The sequence below is a fragment of the Silene latifolia genome, chromosome X (assembly GCF_048544455.1).
Source record: "Silene latifolia isolate original U9 population chromosome X, ASM4854445v1, whole genome shotgun sequence".
NCBI classification, from domain to species: Eukaryota; Viridiplantae; Streptophyta; class Magnoliopsida; order Caryophyllales; family Caryophyllaceae; genus Silene; species Silene latifolia.
This window is the reverse complement of record NC_133537.1, coordinates 216558629-216574133: the sequence shown is the minus strand read 5'-3', so window position 1 is coordinate 216574133 and position 15505 is coordinate 216558629. Positions and strand designations below refer to the sequence as shown.

General features: G+C 38.3%; 3 protein-coding genes across 5 annotated transcripts in view; 1 reads left to right on the top strand and 2 right to left on the bottom strand.

Moving 5' to 3' along the window:
* LOC141623798 (uncharacterized) overlaps positions 1 to 11811 on the top strand; it is a 38713-nt gene extending 26902 nt beyond the window's left edge. The window contains exon 4 of one of the 2 annotated variants that reach the window (XM_074439944.1): positions 11505 to 11811. The gene's annotated coding sequence lies outside the window, so the exon portion shown is untranslated. Of the gene's footprint in view, positions 1 to 11501 lie in introns of both variants that reach the window. The other variant, XM_074439946.1, reaches the window with a different exon arrangement.
* Positions 1997 to 8632, bottom strand: LOC141623797 (uncharacterized). 2 transcript variants are annotated; one of them, XM_074439940.1, is made up of 4 exons: positions 8499 to 8632; positions 7332 to 8421; positions 4951 to 5328; positions 1997 to 2480 (listed from the first exon to the last, which is right to left on the bottom strand). In XM_074439940.1, coding segments are annotated over exons 2-4 (1395 nt in total). In that variant the 5' UTR covers positions 8347 to 8421; positions 8499 to 8632; the 3' UTR covers positions 1997 to 2478. The 2 variants fall into 2 exon arrangements, with proteins under 2 accessions (XP_074296041.1, XP_074296042.1); XM_074439941.1 differs by lacking the exon at positions 8499 to 8632 and having other exon boundaries at positions 7332 to 8437.
* Positions 11812 to 12873: 1062 nt separating the features above from the next.
* On the bottom strand, positions 12874 to 13806 carry LOC141619316 (uncharacterized). The gene has a single exon (XM_074436342.1). It carries the CDS (start codon positions 13804 to 13806, stop codon positions 12874 to 12876), a length of 933 nt encoding a protein of 310 aa, XP_074292443.1.
* Positions 13807 to 15505: the final 1699 nt, after the last annotated feature.

Below are 15505 nucleotides of genomic sequence, written 5' to 3'. Positions count from 1 at the left end.
TGAGGCGAGAAAGGTGGAGGTGGCGGGCTGCCCCGGGGTCACGGTGGTGGCGGAACAAGCCCGGTATCTTGGTCTACCAACGGTCATAGGGAGGTCGAAAAAAGTTTTGACGGATATCATTCGAGATAAACTTTGCAAAAGGCTACAAGGTTGGCGCGGGAAATTATTGTCGAGGGCGGGTAAGGAGGTTCTTATAAAGGCAGTTGCCAATTCACTCCCTACCTATGTGATGAGTGTGTTCAAAATTCCCGTAAACTTTTGCAATGAAATTAGCTCGTTGGTGTCCCGCTTTTGGTGGGGTCATAAGGAGGGAAAGAGGGGTTTGTCATGGGTTTCCTGGAAAGCTATGGGGCGCCCTAAATGTATGGGTGGTCTTGGGTTCCGCGATTTTAATGATTTCAATCTCGCGCTCCTTGGCAAGCAAGCATGGCGATTGGTGGTCAATACGGACAGCCTTTGGGTTCGGTTAATGCGTGCAAAGTACTTCCCTGCGGGTGATTTCTTATCGGCAGTCATGGGTAACAATCCAAGCTTTACATGGCGAGGCATAATGGAGGCAAGGAGTGTTTTGGCGCGAGGGTTGCGACGACGAATTGGTAATGGACAGAGCACGAAAATTTGGGGCCATGCTTGGATTCCGGGAACACAGTCGGGTAGGATTATTTCACCAAGTGGTTCGGGGAGGGAAAATATGATGGTGGCGGAGCTGTTGGGTCCGAATGGCGAAGGGTGGGATAGACAACGAGTTGCAGAGCTCTTTCTCCCTTTTGAATGTGACTGAATTATGAATATCCGTCTTAGTCCTAACCGTCCGGAAGATGTGTGGTACTGGGGTTTAGAGAAGGATGGTTTTTATTCGGTGAGGTCGGCCTATAAAATGCTCTTGGGCGAGGCGTATGAAGCAGCAGAGGGGTCGAATTGGGAGCGGGAAAAGGCGCTTTGGAACAAGCTCTGGAGAACTCCGGTCTGGCCCCGCGTGAAACTTTTCTTCTGGCAACTATGTCGGGAAGCATTAGCTACGAAAGCGAACATCGCCGCTCGAGTTGGAGGTGAGTACTCTCTTTGCTCTTTTTGTCATTCTTGTTCTGAGTCGAGTCTTCATCTTTTTAGGGATTGCGGGGTGGCGGGTTTTGTCTGGGCTGGTTTGGGGGTTGACGGGGAGGTGGGGAGAGCATGCCTCGGGATAAAGGAGTGGGTTGAGGCGCTTTGGAGTGGGATGGATGCTCAGGACTACAACATGGTTGGTTGCTGGGCCATGTGGGAACACCGGAATAAGGTGGAGTTTGACGGTGTGGTGGTGGACCCGCGGGTGATAGTGAAGAGAGCTGAAGATGTCTTGCACGGAGGGGTGGGGGAGAGCCTGGTCACGGTATGGAGCAATAGTAGGGGCAGGGTGCGAGGTAGAGGGGTCGAGGATGATAGTGGACATGGCGGCTGGATACCACCTCCGGGAGAGTTTGTCAAAATCAATGTGGATGCGGGAGTGAAGGAAGGGGAGGGAGTGGGGACGGGTATAGTTTGTCGAGACGGGAATGGACAAGTTATGTGGGGTGTGTCACAGGTCCGCGAGGTGAGATGGGAGGTGCCTGTAGCGGAGGCAATGGCGATCCTTGATGGACTGGAAGAGGTAAAACGACGCGGTCTTCATCGAGTTGTGGTAGAGAGTGATTACTTGCAAGTCATCGAAGCGCTTCGAAGGAAGGATCAAGGACGGAGCATTTTCTCTCTTATTATTGAGGACATTTTATCTTTAAGTTCTACTTTTATTTCCGTTATTTGGTCACATACTAGTCGTATAAACAATAGTGTTGCTCATGTTTTAGCTCATTTTCGTCAAGGTAGTGTTGGTAAATCAGTGTGGGATGAACTATTACCACCGAGAGCCGATAGTGCTGTAACCTTCGATTTATCGTTATTATAATGAGGCCTACGGGTTTTCACCTCAAAAAAAAAAAAAAAAAAATCAGTTTGATGAGAGTGAACATAACCAATGTAGTAGATCTGAAAATTTGGTGTTATTAACACTTTAATGATATGTATCAATGTATATATGTAAGTCGAAACTCTAATTATAAACTTATTTATATTGTCGTGATATCTATTATTACGAACCGTGCATTTTTTGCACGGGTTTAAAACTAGTACGGAGTATAACATGAAGACCAAACAAAATGCTCCATCCGCCTTCAGAACTGTATCCGGAACAAAGCAGCAGCATTAATGAACCATCTCGGATCTCCAATTCAGACTGCATAACTAAAACCACGTTGTAACCGGCAGAAATGGTGCAAGCGTAGGACCAAGCAGTCAACCACCATCTGAAAATCCTTTTATATGCTACAGGAATGATCAAAACCTTTTCCCACAGCTTGTAATAGAGTTACAATTTAAGTTCTACATTACCACGGATAAAGAGCTGGTAATATTTACCAAAGTAGAGCAGGTAATATGGCCAGATAGGTCGGTCATATGGTAAGATCCTGTGCAACAGAAACATGAACAACCATATATTAACAATAGAATTCTAATTGTGGATAAACTAATTGATAATAGCTTAAATTTACAAATGGTACATGTAGCCCCCAGTACATCTTACTATATAGCATTGCTCATAAACTGAGTTCCGTAGTTTATACCAAAAAAAAAAAAAAAAAAAAATAAACTGAATTCCGTAGTCTGTTAGTTACTTGACTATCAGTCATTCGCTGGCTAAAGCATTAGGAGAAACCTCATTTTAATTAATGTAATTTACACACCTCCATTCTTACATAATTAAAAGCAACAGAAGAATTTTATTAAGCTTCTGTCTACTTTCTCTCTCTAGATTTTTTCCCCGAATTACATGCTCAGAAAAACAATCAGAAATGAAAGATTAGAAAATAAAAAGCACAGGAACAATGCAGAAACAATCAAACGATCCTAAAATGCTATCCAGGTTGTTCCTAATATGCACTACAGAAGAGCTGGTTTGTAAAGAACATATCAGGTAATGATACGTTTATCTACATTTCCGACATTTGAGTGTAGTCAGGCTCAAATCAAGGCCTGTTAAGCTCTATCCACAATGTTTCAGCTTAGTTAAATTCTACTCCGCACATATGTATGTTTAGGTCAAAGGAGGGTTGCAGTCTCTGAAACAATGTTGGAAAATAAAATAATAAACAAAATGAGATTGGCAAAATCTTATTTAGCAAAATCAGGTTTAGAAGAGACGCACTGACACACCATTCCACATGGCGTGGTTCAAGAAGAAAACTCTGTTGAAGATTTGTTTTCTTTTTCTTTGTGAATCTTGTGTTTGTTAAGTCTAAACACGCCACTTCAAGTGGTGTCTCTCTTGTAAACACGGTGTCACAGACCTATTTTACTAAATAAGTTTGCCAAATATTTTACTTTTCAATGTTATTTTACAAAAAAAAAAAAGGATTCACATTTTCATAACAAGAGGTTCAGGAATGGTGTTAAATGGAAAATTTTTTACCCTAGTCCACAGAATCTAAAGCCTAACAAATTCTAATCATACGCGGAGCACCAAATTAAGCAACACTGCAACACACATGATTATTCAGGTGCCAACTACTTTTAAAAAGGTTCCCCCCATCAAAATCCATCTCAGTAGTCAACTGCCCCAACCAGTCAAGAGTTCACTAAAAGATAAAATATTTAAGTTCTTACAATCCTAATAAAAGACTTTCCTTGGTGACATATACTATCCCATCTTAGTCACATTCATCGATTAACTAGAGACGCGCCGAGTGCATATTTATTTGGTTCAATTAAAAATAAATGACAAAATCTATGGAAGTGTAATCTGTGGCAGAGTTAGTCTACAGTGAAGAGTGCAGCAACAAACTTTTTGTCAACAAACGACTAAATAGGAGCAAGTCAGAAAGACCAGTTTTATGGATTGTCCATTAGTGTATCATATGGACCATTTTCCTTCTCTTTTTTGCTAAATAACGAACAATATACCACGAGAAGACAATGATGAAAACTCAATCAGAAGACGACGAAGCAAAAGATAAAGAGTCACAGACAAAATTAAACCGTAGTGACAGCCTTTCCCAAGAGATAATTTTATGATTTTTAGCTCTTTCTTTGAATTCTTTTTCCCCAGAGTAAATATGAGGCAATCTCATTTGGTTATCAATTTGATGAAATAACCTCGTACTAATTCTCTATAAGGATTTGAAAATGTTCATCAGCCTCCTGAACCCTTACTAGGCATGACAGATCCAAGTAACAGAAACAAGCGTCTGCTTAGACAAGCCTCCCTAGGCACCCACTATAAGAATACAGTGGATTGGTCACCACAGGTGTCATCTCATTATCTCCTTCACCCAAATATATGGCAAGTATTTCATATGGTTATCCAAAAAACTGCATACTCTTGCAACTTGCAAGTTTGAGCTTCTGCACACATGAGAACCCACAACCACCCCCTTTTTTAGGTCAGCTGTATAATCATCTTCAACATACCAAGTACAAGACCACCTATTTTGGGGATTCTTCACCACTTTAAAAATAACATTATGAATCTTTGGAGACAACTCATATTTGAGCTTGGTGTTAACATTCCGTTCCCCACGTATAGATGCCACGTGACATATTTATTATGTAACTAGGTTGGGTTTGGGTTTGGGTTGAGTAACTGATGACCCACTTATATGCAAATGTTCTTATAATACATGACTTAATTGTGTAAATATATATAGGCTTCTGGTCGAATAACTCATGGCCCGTTTACAGGCGATACAGACATGAATAAGACCCGGCCTAATCGGTTGTCAGGTCTAATTAACGGACAGCTCACAAAACCTCGCTATTTTACTTTACCCGATGGCAACTAGGTACGGAGTAATATAAAATCTGCCACAGACATGGGATATGGATGGAAGCATGAGATACAATACTCACAGTAAAGTCATCACAGTCAGGATATACACTTACAGTGACCAGAGTGTTGAGCTGACTGTCCAGCATCTATGAGACTCAATTCCATGTCGTGCGTAATTGTCCAGCCAGGTTCATACGCTTCAAGAAAACCAATCTTTGCCTTGTTAGGCAAATCATGGGGATGAACAAAGGGGACTCCCGGTGGCCATCCAATCTCCATTCTTATATTCGCGCAAGGACTGTCGAGTAAATGAATGTGATTTTCGCATTCCTTCAAACTGCAAAACCTCAGTTTGATACCCTTCTTATCTGCAATGTCCTGAACTCTCTCTTTAAGAACTCTTTGTGCCTCAAGCCGCAATCTCTTGGAAGGTGGCAGAGGTTTGCATTTTGAACTGTTTTTCCTTTTCCGGAATGATGATTTCATTGACCCTGTACCAGCATGTCATCGATCCAAGAACCTGCTGTTATGAACTGCTTACTAAGAGTGCTAGCTTACTTCAGGGGAGTTAAATAAAAATAACACCAAAATACTACTATCTCAATGCACTCATTTAGCTCCATTTGACTTTTTCATCACAACGAAAGTTAAATGAAATTGATGAAAACAGGAGTACATTAATAAGGAAAAAGCAAACACAATAGAGATTATGATGGACCCGTAGCTGAAATCTTTGAACGAAGTTTACTTAAGCAAACACATATCTTCCGAGAGTAGAAGATTACAGTAATGCCTTCTGCAACTTCTTAGTTTCACATGAAATAAGGCAAACCAAAAAAAAAACACAATCTCACGTATAAGAGGTATTTTCTATAGCCATACCCTAGCACATGTATCTCTACCATATTCATCTTATGAATGTGGGTATTCTCTCTCTTAAGCAACATGAATAAATAGGGAAATTGTATTCTGGATTCCAATTAAAATATGAAGAGTTTCTTATTTATTCATTTGCACTACGGAATTAGTGATTTGATTCGACATATATATAAGGTGTGTTATGGATACAAAATAGAGGAAAAGGGGAGACAAGAAGGATGGAGAGGAAGGGGAGGAACAGGAAATGAAGCAGAAGAGTTTTCACTCCCAATCATTCCTATGGTGGAGTGATTGTGCTTTAGGTTTGAAGGAGGCAAAATGAATCCCCTCAATTCCCTCCTCCTCCATTTCCCTCTCCCTCCCCGCCCTTTATCTCCAATTCCCTTTCCAAACAAGCTCACAGTGAATCACAAACACCTAGAAAGTAGAGTTCCCCAAAGGACGGAGAACTTTGTTTGCACACTGGAACCATGTGACATTAGTTCAACCAAAACTTATCGACAATTCCTAGAAAGCATAAAATCATCAGAGTTACATTCTAGGCATTAGGAATTCATGTATTGAACCAAGAGGCCAACATTTAGTGTTCTAACATCATTTGCACGTTCTTCTTGGGATCACAGACTAAAAATACGTATACATCTGGCCTATGTTACTCCGACTCTTCTAATTTCCTCGCGTACCCGTGTCCGACCCTCGACACTCGGACATTGGTGTGACACTTGGACACCTCATTTTAGACCAAAATATGCATATTTTTCAAAAAAAATAGCCGAGTCCGATACTTGGACACGTACCCGTGTCGGATACTTTTAAACGAGTCCGAGTAACATAGCATCTGGCCAGGCATATAAATGATACTTCATCCTTTTCAATAGGTTCTTTTGCTTTTGGTCTGGTTTTTAGGAAATCACATGCAAGTGGGTACCGTGCATGCATTATGTTAAGCAGATTAGCCAAAAAAGGAATATGTAAAGAATCTATTCAACATGCCAAAAAAAGGAACTAAAGAATCTATTAAATAGGAGGGAGTATTTCTTTTGAAAGATAGAATTACAGCTTCTCTAGAGGATATTTTTTAATGCGGTCACCGAAAAGCTACATGATGATAATCCACTGCCAAGAAAAGAGAAGTAAACATGGGCAATGTTATATCTGTTAAGACGCACTGCATTCTCATTTAATATACCCTATAAACCCTTAGTGTGTCTAAACTCTAGCAACTATGAATTTAAGTGTGATCTTGAAATTTATTTTCAGGCATTGGCAGAATACATTATTCATGAGAACTAATTAGTATTTATATATGTGGTAGAAATTAGCATTAGAGAAAATGAGCATCTTTCTAATTAGTATTTTATTAAGTTTGCTCGCGAAGAGGCCGTTTTAGAGGAGACTTAGCAAGCTCTATTTAATTCACTGGTTTGCACTAAGCACAAACTAATTTGTCTTAAAAACGGAGATATCTAGAGTAGGCAGGTTCTCTATGAGATGGATTGCAACTAATTTCAACCAATATATATAACAGCAGGATAGCACAAGTAAATACAAATTCTGTGTAGATATTTTTCTCAGTAATAGCATTATAGAAGTAAACATAAGTTGGAATATTTACCATCCTGAGGAGTTGGGAAATTAAAACTCGGAAGACCTTGTTGATTTAAGAGACTACTGGCAGGATGCGGTCTTTGCATAAAGTCATCCACTGGTACTGGAAGCTGGAACTGTGCATCAACTCCATGACCAGCAGCTCTCATCTCTGAAGAGTTGAGAGTAGTCATAGATTTGGGCATGAGCTTGAACGTAAGAGAGCATCGCCCATACAAGTTACTGTGAGGATTGGTTATTTCAATTCGATGAAGGGCAGGGTTAATGCGGCCCGCAGTTGCCTGGTACAATGCGAGCCCGGGATATATAACTGCTTCTTGGGGGCCAAGATCTCCATCGACCAGAATCCAGTGACCTTGGAAGTCTCTTATATGCAATCCTGGTTTATCCGACTTAACAATCGATATTAAGCTTTTATCTGAAGGGTGTTGTTGGTGAGAAAAGATATCCTCTTGGGTTGTCAAGTTATGATGTTGAGCTCCATGACAGCAAACTGATAAAACTGAAGAGGAAATTTCAGTAGGTCTTAGGGGTACATTATCAAGAATGTCGGTGAAAGGAGAGCTACGTAAGCTCCAGTTGAAGCTAATAGCATCTAAAATATCTCTGGATGCTTTTCCAAACAATGGAAAAATATCAACAAGGGCAGCAGGAGACAAGTGAATTCCAGTAGCCGGGTCTGTTGGGGTTAACCCGGGACGATAATCATAAGTTTCTTGGCATAATTGAGGATCTGAATGATAACCAGAAGTTCTACACCATTCTTGTGAGTCATGATTGGCATGAATGAGATGTTGATCGGGCCTATGGTGAAAATAAAGACGGGCGGAATCGAGAGCGGATCGTAAAAGAGCTCCGTCACCATCAGGAAATTGAAGAATGGCAGCGGAGTATTGAGATAGGGAGTGGCAGAGAGTAGATACGGATAGTTTGTAAGAATCAGAAGGAAGACCTTCTTTAACAAGAAGATCGACAAGCTTTACACGGGCCAAGGTTGGCAAACCGCCATCATCGGCTGCCATGAAGCAGATAGTAACTAGGAATCAACTATGATCAAAGACAGGCAGCAGCAGCAGCAGCAGCAGCAGCAGCAAATCCTAGATTAAATGAAGATTAATAATAATATACAACCCTAACATATTGAGCAATCATTTCAATTATGGAAATAACATACCACTCAGATGGCGCCATATTGAGCTGAATGATACAGCCGCACTAAATAATACTCCCTACACCAGAGGCCAGAGGGAGAACCCAAGCATACAACCTACCACCGGCCTCATATAATCCATCAAATATACACCCTCCAATTCTCTATATTCTTCACTATTTCCTAAAATAGATTATTCGGGTTTTTTCCCCTTTTTATTTTTGGTAAACTTTTATTCTTATTTTATTTATCCCTCTCTCCTATCACCAAACCACACCCAACTCTTTTACTCTTATTTTGGGGGTGTTTGGCCAAGCTTTCTAAGTGTTTTTCTAATTGTAAAACTAGAAGTTGGGTCAAACACTATAATTTAGGGAGATAAAAAACTACTTTTGAAAAGTCAGAAGTTAATAAAAAGCTACTAGAAACAGAAGCACCAATTTGATGCTTCTACTTCTACTTCTCCCAAAAACTCTTAGGATTATGGAAAAAAAACTAAAAAACAGTAGTAGGCCAAACACATCAATTTGTTAAGAAACTACTTTTACAAAAGTTAGGCCAAACAACCACAACTTTTTCAAAAAGTAGTTTATGAAAAAACTCATTCTAAAAAGTAAAAGTTATTTCACATAAACTAGGCCAAACAACACCTTTATTTCTTACTACTTTCTTACTTTAATGTTTGTGACCCACAATTCATTATTTAACTCCTAATTATTCATTCATCCCTCCTATCACTCAACCTCACATATGTCCTTTATCAATATATAATACTCTCATCCTTAATCTTTGTGTCCACATCAAAGGAGAACAAAATAGCGGATTGGAGGGAGTAACCGAGTAATTCACTTTTTTTTTTAGTCTCACTATATACGGATTTATCCGTCTAAAGTGAAAGACGGGTCAAATATGCTTAAAGTGATGATATTTTTGGGACCCACAATACAATTTGTTGCTTGTCTTATGCTAAAAGTGGGTGGATATTTGGCTCGTCTATAATTATAGACAAATATCTCCCGTCTATAATGAGAACTAGTGTTCAAGTCCGGGCATTGCCTGGCTCGTATCGTACCAGTGGCTTCAAATTATTTTTAGCAAGATTCAAGTTCAAAAAGTTTTTTTTTTTTTTTTTTTATTTAAACGACCTTTAGCTACATATTGACCAATATATTTGTATGTGCTTAATTAATACTCCGTACTAAATTATACGGAGTATATTGCATAATGCTCAATAGTGTTTCAATATCTAAAGTTGATGTAAAATGCAAAGTCCTTAGACCATCCTCAAGCAAGATCACCGACTGGGTTGTGACCTTGTTGGGTCACCTTAATGACACCTTAAATTAGAATTAAGGGGTTAATTTTGGTGACCTTCAACTACTCAGGGTCAATTGGTGACCTTGAGTTGAGTTGGTGACCTTGTTGGTGACCCGCTAGGTGGCACACTCCCATTGGCGGGAAACAAAAAAAGGACAACCGTCAAAATAAAGAGAAGGTGACATTTGGCTGAGTATGATGACCCGGTAGGTGGCACTCTCTCATTGGTTAAAAAGTGAAAAATAATTGGGTTGGTGACCTAGGTCGTGACCTTCTGCTTGGGAGGATGAAAGTGGGTCAAGATAATTAAGGTGTGATAATGAGGAAAAATATTGGTGACCCGATTAACTCGACCTTCTGCTTGGGGATGGTCTTAGGATCACAAAACTCGAGTTGATATGAAATTGACCCAATTTATAGGTTATAAATTGAGCCGTCCTTAAATGGCATGTTTCCACATTTATTTCAGTTAAAATGACTTGTAACAACTTACTTCCCTCCAATTCTTAATAACCTTCCTTATTTCTTTTTTCGTCAATTCACAATTTCTTCCCTATTTTTTATTTGCATATGGGGTAGTGTGATTTGTGTGGTCCAAATTCAATTACATGTCGGTAGAGTGTATTTTGTGTGATATAAATTCACTTTCTTATTTTTTGTGCAAAATGAAAAAAGGGAGGTTATCTAGAATTGAAGGGAGTTTATAATTGCTAATTAACCTTCATAATTTTTTTAAGGATTTTTTGATAACTACTACTCCCTCTAAATGTCTATTTTTGCCCCATTTACTCTTAATGGCAAAGTTTTTGTGTTTGCTCTATTTCTCAACTTTCCTTATTGAGTCATATTTTTGACCATATAGTCCTTATGGCCCTTTTTTATTTACAAATTTTGCCACTCAATTATGGGCCTAATCTATTTCCCTTTACACAATAAACCCACATTAACCAACCCAAACCATTCCCCTAATCTAAATTTTTTCACCCAAAAACATAACACTCCCTCCTTTTTTTTTGGATCAACCCAAAACTCCCTCCATATTTTTGGGTCAATCCAAAACTCCCTCCAAATATTGATATTGATCCAACAACCGTATTTCTTTATCTCCTCACCAAATTTTTGAAAACCCTAAAAATCTCTCTAGATCCTTCAGTTGCTCTCCTCTCATTTCTGCCGTTTTTTATTTCATCTCTTCATCTCTTTCTCTTTCTCTCACTAGAAACCCTAAATCGTCTTCACAATCTTCACCTCACCACCTTCTCTTTACGTGATCTCCTTTCCTGTTCATCATGTTCTTATCGTCTTCTTCCCATTTCTTCTCATGTCATCTTCAAGAGATTCCTACAAAGATGATTTATTGTTACCCTATTCCGCACTACATGGGTATGTTGTACCTGATACACAAGATGGGTTTGACGATTTTGATATCGTTGATCCGACGTGTTTGGTTACTTGTCCCTTTGTAAGGATCCCTTACGATCCTGATCTTGACGAATCTCATTGTTAGAAAGATTCATTAAAGAACAATAAGGTTTGTTGATCTTCTCCTTTTATTCTTTATAAATATTGTACTAAAGTTTGAATTTTATGATGTTTAATGCTATTATATTATCAGATCTATGTCGTTTAATTGAACTTTTTGTTGTTGAATTTAGTAAATTGTTAATTTGATGATTTATTGTTGTTGTTGCTGTTGAACGTGCATGTAAGGAGAACATGAGAAACATATGTGATGATAGGAAAGGGAAGGACATCGTCAAAGAAGAGGAGGACGGTCCATTGCTGAAGAAAATTAAGAAAGACGATGAAGGGAAACTGGAGGAGGGAGGTTCTGATGACATTAATCATGAGAATATAAGTTTGCCCAATTTGATTTTGGGAATATTGTGTTCTAAATTTAAAGAAATGCCTGAGTATAAAGGTATTCATGGCTACCTTCAGTTTAATGCTGGTTATCTTTTCAGTTTTTGAGATTATAATCAAACTGCATGCAGGGTATTTGTGTGCTGTTGTTCCTGCATATCATTTTCTGATTATTTGTTTGTCTTTCTGCTGCATATTGTTATGAGATCTCAGTGATAATGCAGTTGGTACAAGAACATTGGATTGAATTGCTCAATGATAATAATGCACTAGCTATGAGAGCATTGGATTGAATTTAACGTGTTTTAATGCTGTATTTGTTGGTTAATGCTTTCGTGTTTTGAGAGTTCAGTGACTATAATGCAGATTGCTATGAGAACTCAATGATGACAACTGATTGTTTAACACTTATGCAGTAGCTTACTTTTACACCATACACATGTTTTATTCAATCCATATATATGTTCAGTGATGACATTGTGAATAATATAAGAGTTGTGATGAGGATTCCACCATGTTATGTTCATGAATTATGTGATTTTGACTTTTGTTGTTGTAGAAGGTCTTTCATAGACCAGTACATGACAGATTCATTATTCTACTATTTCTTTAAATGTGCATGGCTTTAGGAGACCTTGGAATGAATTGCTCAATGATGATAATGCACTAGCTATGAGAGCATTGGACTAAATTTAACTTGTTGTAATGCTGTATTTGTTGGTTAGTGCTTTAGTGTTTTGAGAGTTCAGTGACTATAATGCAGATTGCTATGAGAACTCAATGAGGACAACTGATTGTCTAACACTTATTGAGTAGCTTACTTTTACTCCATATACATGTTTTATTCAGTCTATATATATGTTCATTTATGACATTGTGAATGATATAAGAGCTGTGATGAGGATTCCACCACGTTATATTCATGAGTTATCTGATTTTGAGATTTGTTTATGTAGGAGGTCTTTCATAGTCCACCACATGACATTTTCATTATTACACATAATTCTTGAACTAGTAATTTGGATTTAGGAGACCTTTTTCATACTCAGTAAAGGCTCAATGATAAGATTGTTAATTGCTCTGAGAGCTGTTTTCATTACATTTCAAAAACACTGTTCACCACAATACATAACATGTCTATATTACAACAAAAGTTGACTATCGTAGTGATGTTTATATTGTAAGCATTGTATGATTAGAATGTTTCCAATATAAACAATCATTTCATTTCTTCTAATCCTTGATCCTTCCCTACTGCATTTAAATCTTGTAGACATTCCATTACAATATCCTGGTTTGCATCTAAATTTCTTGGCAAAGTCCCTGCCGCCCTTTGTGCTTGCTTGCCTAGATGTGGTAACTTGAAATCATTGTATCCCTTACTTTTCATGACCTCCAACATGACTACTTGTAGACTTAACCACACATCATCTAAACATAAAGCAGGCTCTTCGTCCCACGCTTGCACAACATTGAGGACTAACTGATGAATTGTTTTTGCCCTTTTACTTTGTTGTAGTGACTGAATTGACCTGAAAAACCCTAAGTCTAGCACATTTAAATCAGGTGAGTTGGGGGTTTGTTGATTCAAACTGATGTTAAAACCATCTGTTGTGGCTGCATTAAGAAAATCATGATCAGTGCATTTAATATGTGGCTTTGCATTGTCTTGTTGTATACTTATATTCTTAGACGCTGATGCTGGCCACTTGCTTTTAATGGCTGGAATAATCTTAGAAATCAGCATTTTCTTGACAACTTGTTTAGTGATTGATGGTATTGACTTTGTCTCTAAAGCCCCTGCCACCCTATTTTTTGAGTTTCTTCTTGTTGGCTCTTGGAATGGAAATGGAAAAATTCCAATTTTTCCATCAAATACAAGGGTACCATTTCTATCATACATTGGTCTAGAAATTGCTGCCATGAACATGACCTTTGTAGTAAGGCTTTTGGATTTGCATGCCCTATATGGATTTAACTCTTCACTTAGAAGAAAAAACTTAGCTTGGTCTTGAGTAATGTAAAACCACTTCTCATCCATATGAATTTCACATGACATTTCTTTAAACCTTAAAGAATTAGATATTCTGTCATACCTTAACTTAGAAAGACCAAAGTACATCCTCTTGTACTTATTTTCATCAGTGAGCATTGGCTTCAATGCTGATGTATGAGACCTGATTAGTAGGGCTGAGCAAAAAATCCGATTATCCAAACTGATCCGATATCCGATCCGAATTTTTGGATATCCGATCCGAAAGTTAATTTTGGTTTGGATATATGATCCGAAATCTTTGGTTTTGGTTTGGATATGGATATTAGAATTAAAACATTTGGATATCCGATCCGATCCGAAACTATATTTTTCTAGTATAATTTCGAGAAAATAAAATTTTTTTGATACAACAACTTAATTAATGTTTAAAATATTAGAGAAATAACTAAGTGGTACTTAAATTTTATGTCGAGAACATTGGTGTAAGAATACTAAAGAAAATCATCATGTAAGACTAAATATAATCGTGTTTCAACTTAATTTTAAAGTAAATTCAAAAGTATGGATATCCGATGGATATCCGCATCCGATCCGATTATTTTGGATACCCGAACATTGGATATCCGAAACATTTGGTTTGGATATTGGATATCTAATTTCATGATTTTTAATATGGATATCCGATCCAAACTATCACTTTGGATCGGATATGCGATCTGTACTCTGCCCTACTGATTAGTCCATCTTTAACCCATTTATGGACAGTAGATGGTGAAACTCTTATTGCTTTACTAAAAGTGATTAATGACCCTCTTTCACTCATGGAGATTGCTAAAATTCTCTCTACTGGAAGTTCTGTAATACTCCGTATTTAATAATAATAATATTTTATTTATACGAGTTATGTTGAGACGGAATAATAGTGATAATAATAATAATAATAATAATAATAATAATAATAATAATAATAATAATAATAATAATAATAATAATAATAATAATAATAATAATACATTATACATGTATTATACTCCCACCTACCATTCTACCCTTATATATAACCCCACCCATACTACCCTATCCTTATCATTTCACTCATCACATTTTCACCACAAAAATAGAAAGAAAAAGGGAGAAAAGAGAGAGATTGGAAGATATTGAGATTTCGCCCTCCGCCTCGAGATCGTAAGGTAAGTCCGTCTTATACTAGCCTTTATATTATGTAATTTATACCATCCACCCGCCTTGACCCCGACTCATCTTGACTCGTCATTTGACCACCGTTCGCCCAAAAATGGGTTTGACCCACCTTTCGGGGTTGTCTTGGGTTGGTTTTGGGTTGGTTGTGTCGAGGGTAGTGAGGAGATTATAGTGGTGGTCTTCGGTGGCGAGTAGGGTGGCTGTGGTGGTCGAAAATCGAGTCTAAAGGGGGGGGGGGTGTACAACCTGTTTTGCTGTCATTATTGTTGTTGCTTGTTATTGTTGTTGTTGTCGATGGTGTTGCTGCTGGCTGCCGTGGTGGTTGTTGGATCTGGGGGTGGTGAGGGAGTCGACCACCGTGGTGAGGGAGTCGACCACCGTGGTGGTCGTGGCCTATGGGGTGACCGTATATGGTGTTGCGGGTTTGTCTTGTTGCGGGTTGTTGTTGTTATTGTTTTAGCCGTGTTGTTGTTGTTGTAGTTGCTGGCTGTGGTGGCTGCTGGCCGTGGCTGGTGGTGGTGGCCACGGTGGCGAAAGTGGTGGTGGTGTGGTTGAGTTGAGTCGGGATTTGGGGTAGTGTATAAGATGGGTTTATTTAGTTTAATTTGTCGTATACGTATTTGTATAAATATATTAGTATATTTATACGTATTGA

Excerpts from the sequence above, each read along its gene's own strand:
- LOC141623797 (XM_074439940.1), bottom strand. The coding sequence starts at position 8,346 with ATGGCAGCCGATGATGGCGGTTTGCCAACCTTGGCCCGTGTAAAGCTT. Across the intron at positions 5,329-7,331 it reads TTTCCCAACTCCTCAGGATG|GGTCAATGAAATCATCATTC; the intron begins GTAAATATTCCA and ends ATGCTGGTACAG.
- LOC141619316 (XM_074436342.1), bottom strand. The coding sequence starts at position 13,806 with ATGCTCACTGATGAAAATAAGTACAAGAGGATGTACTTTGGTCTTTCT.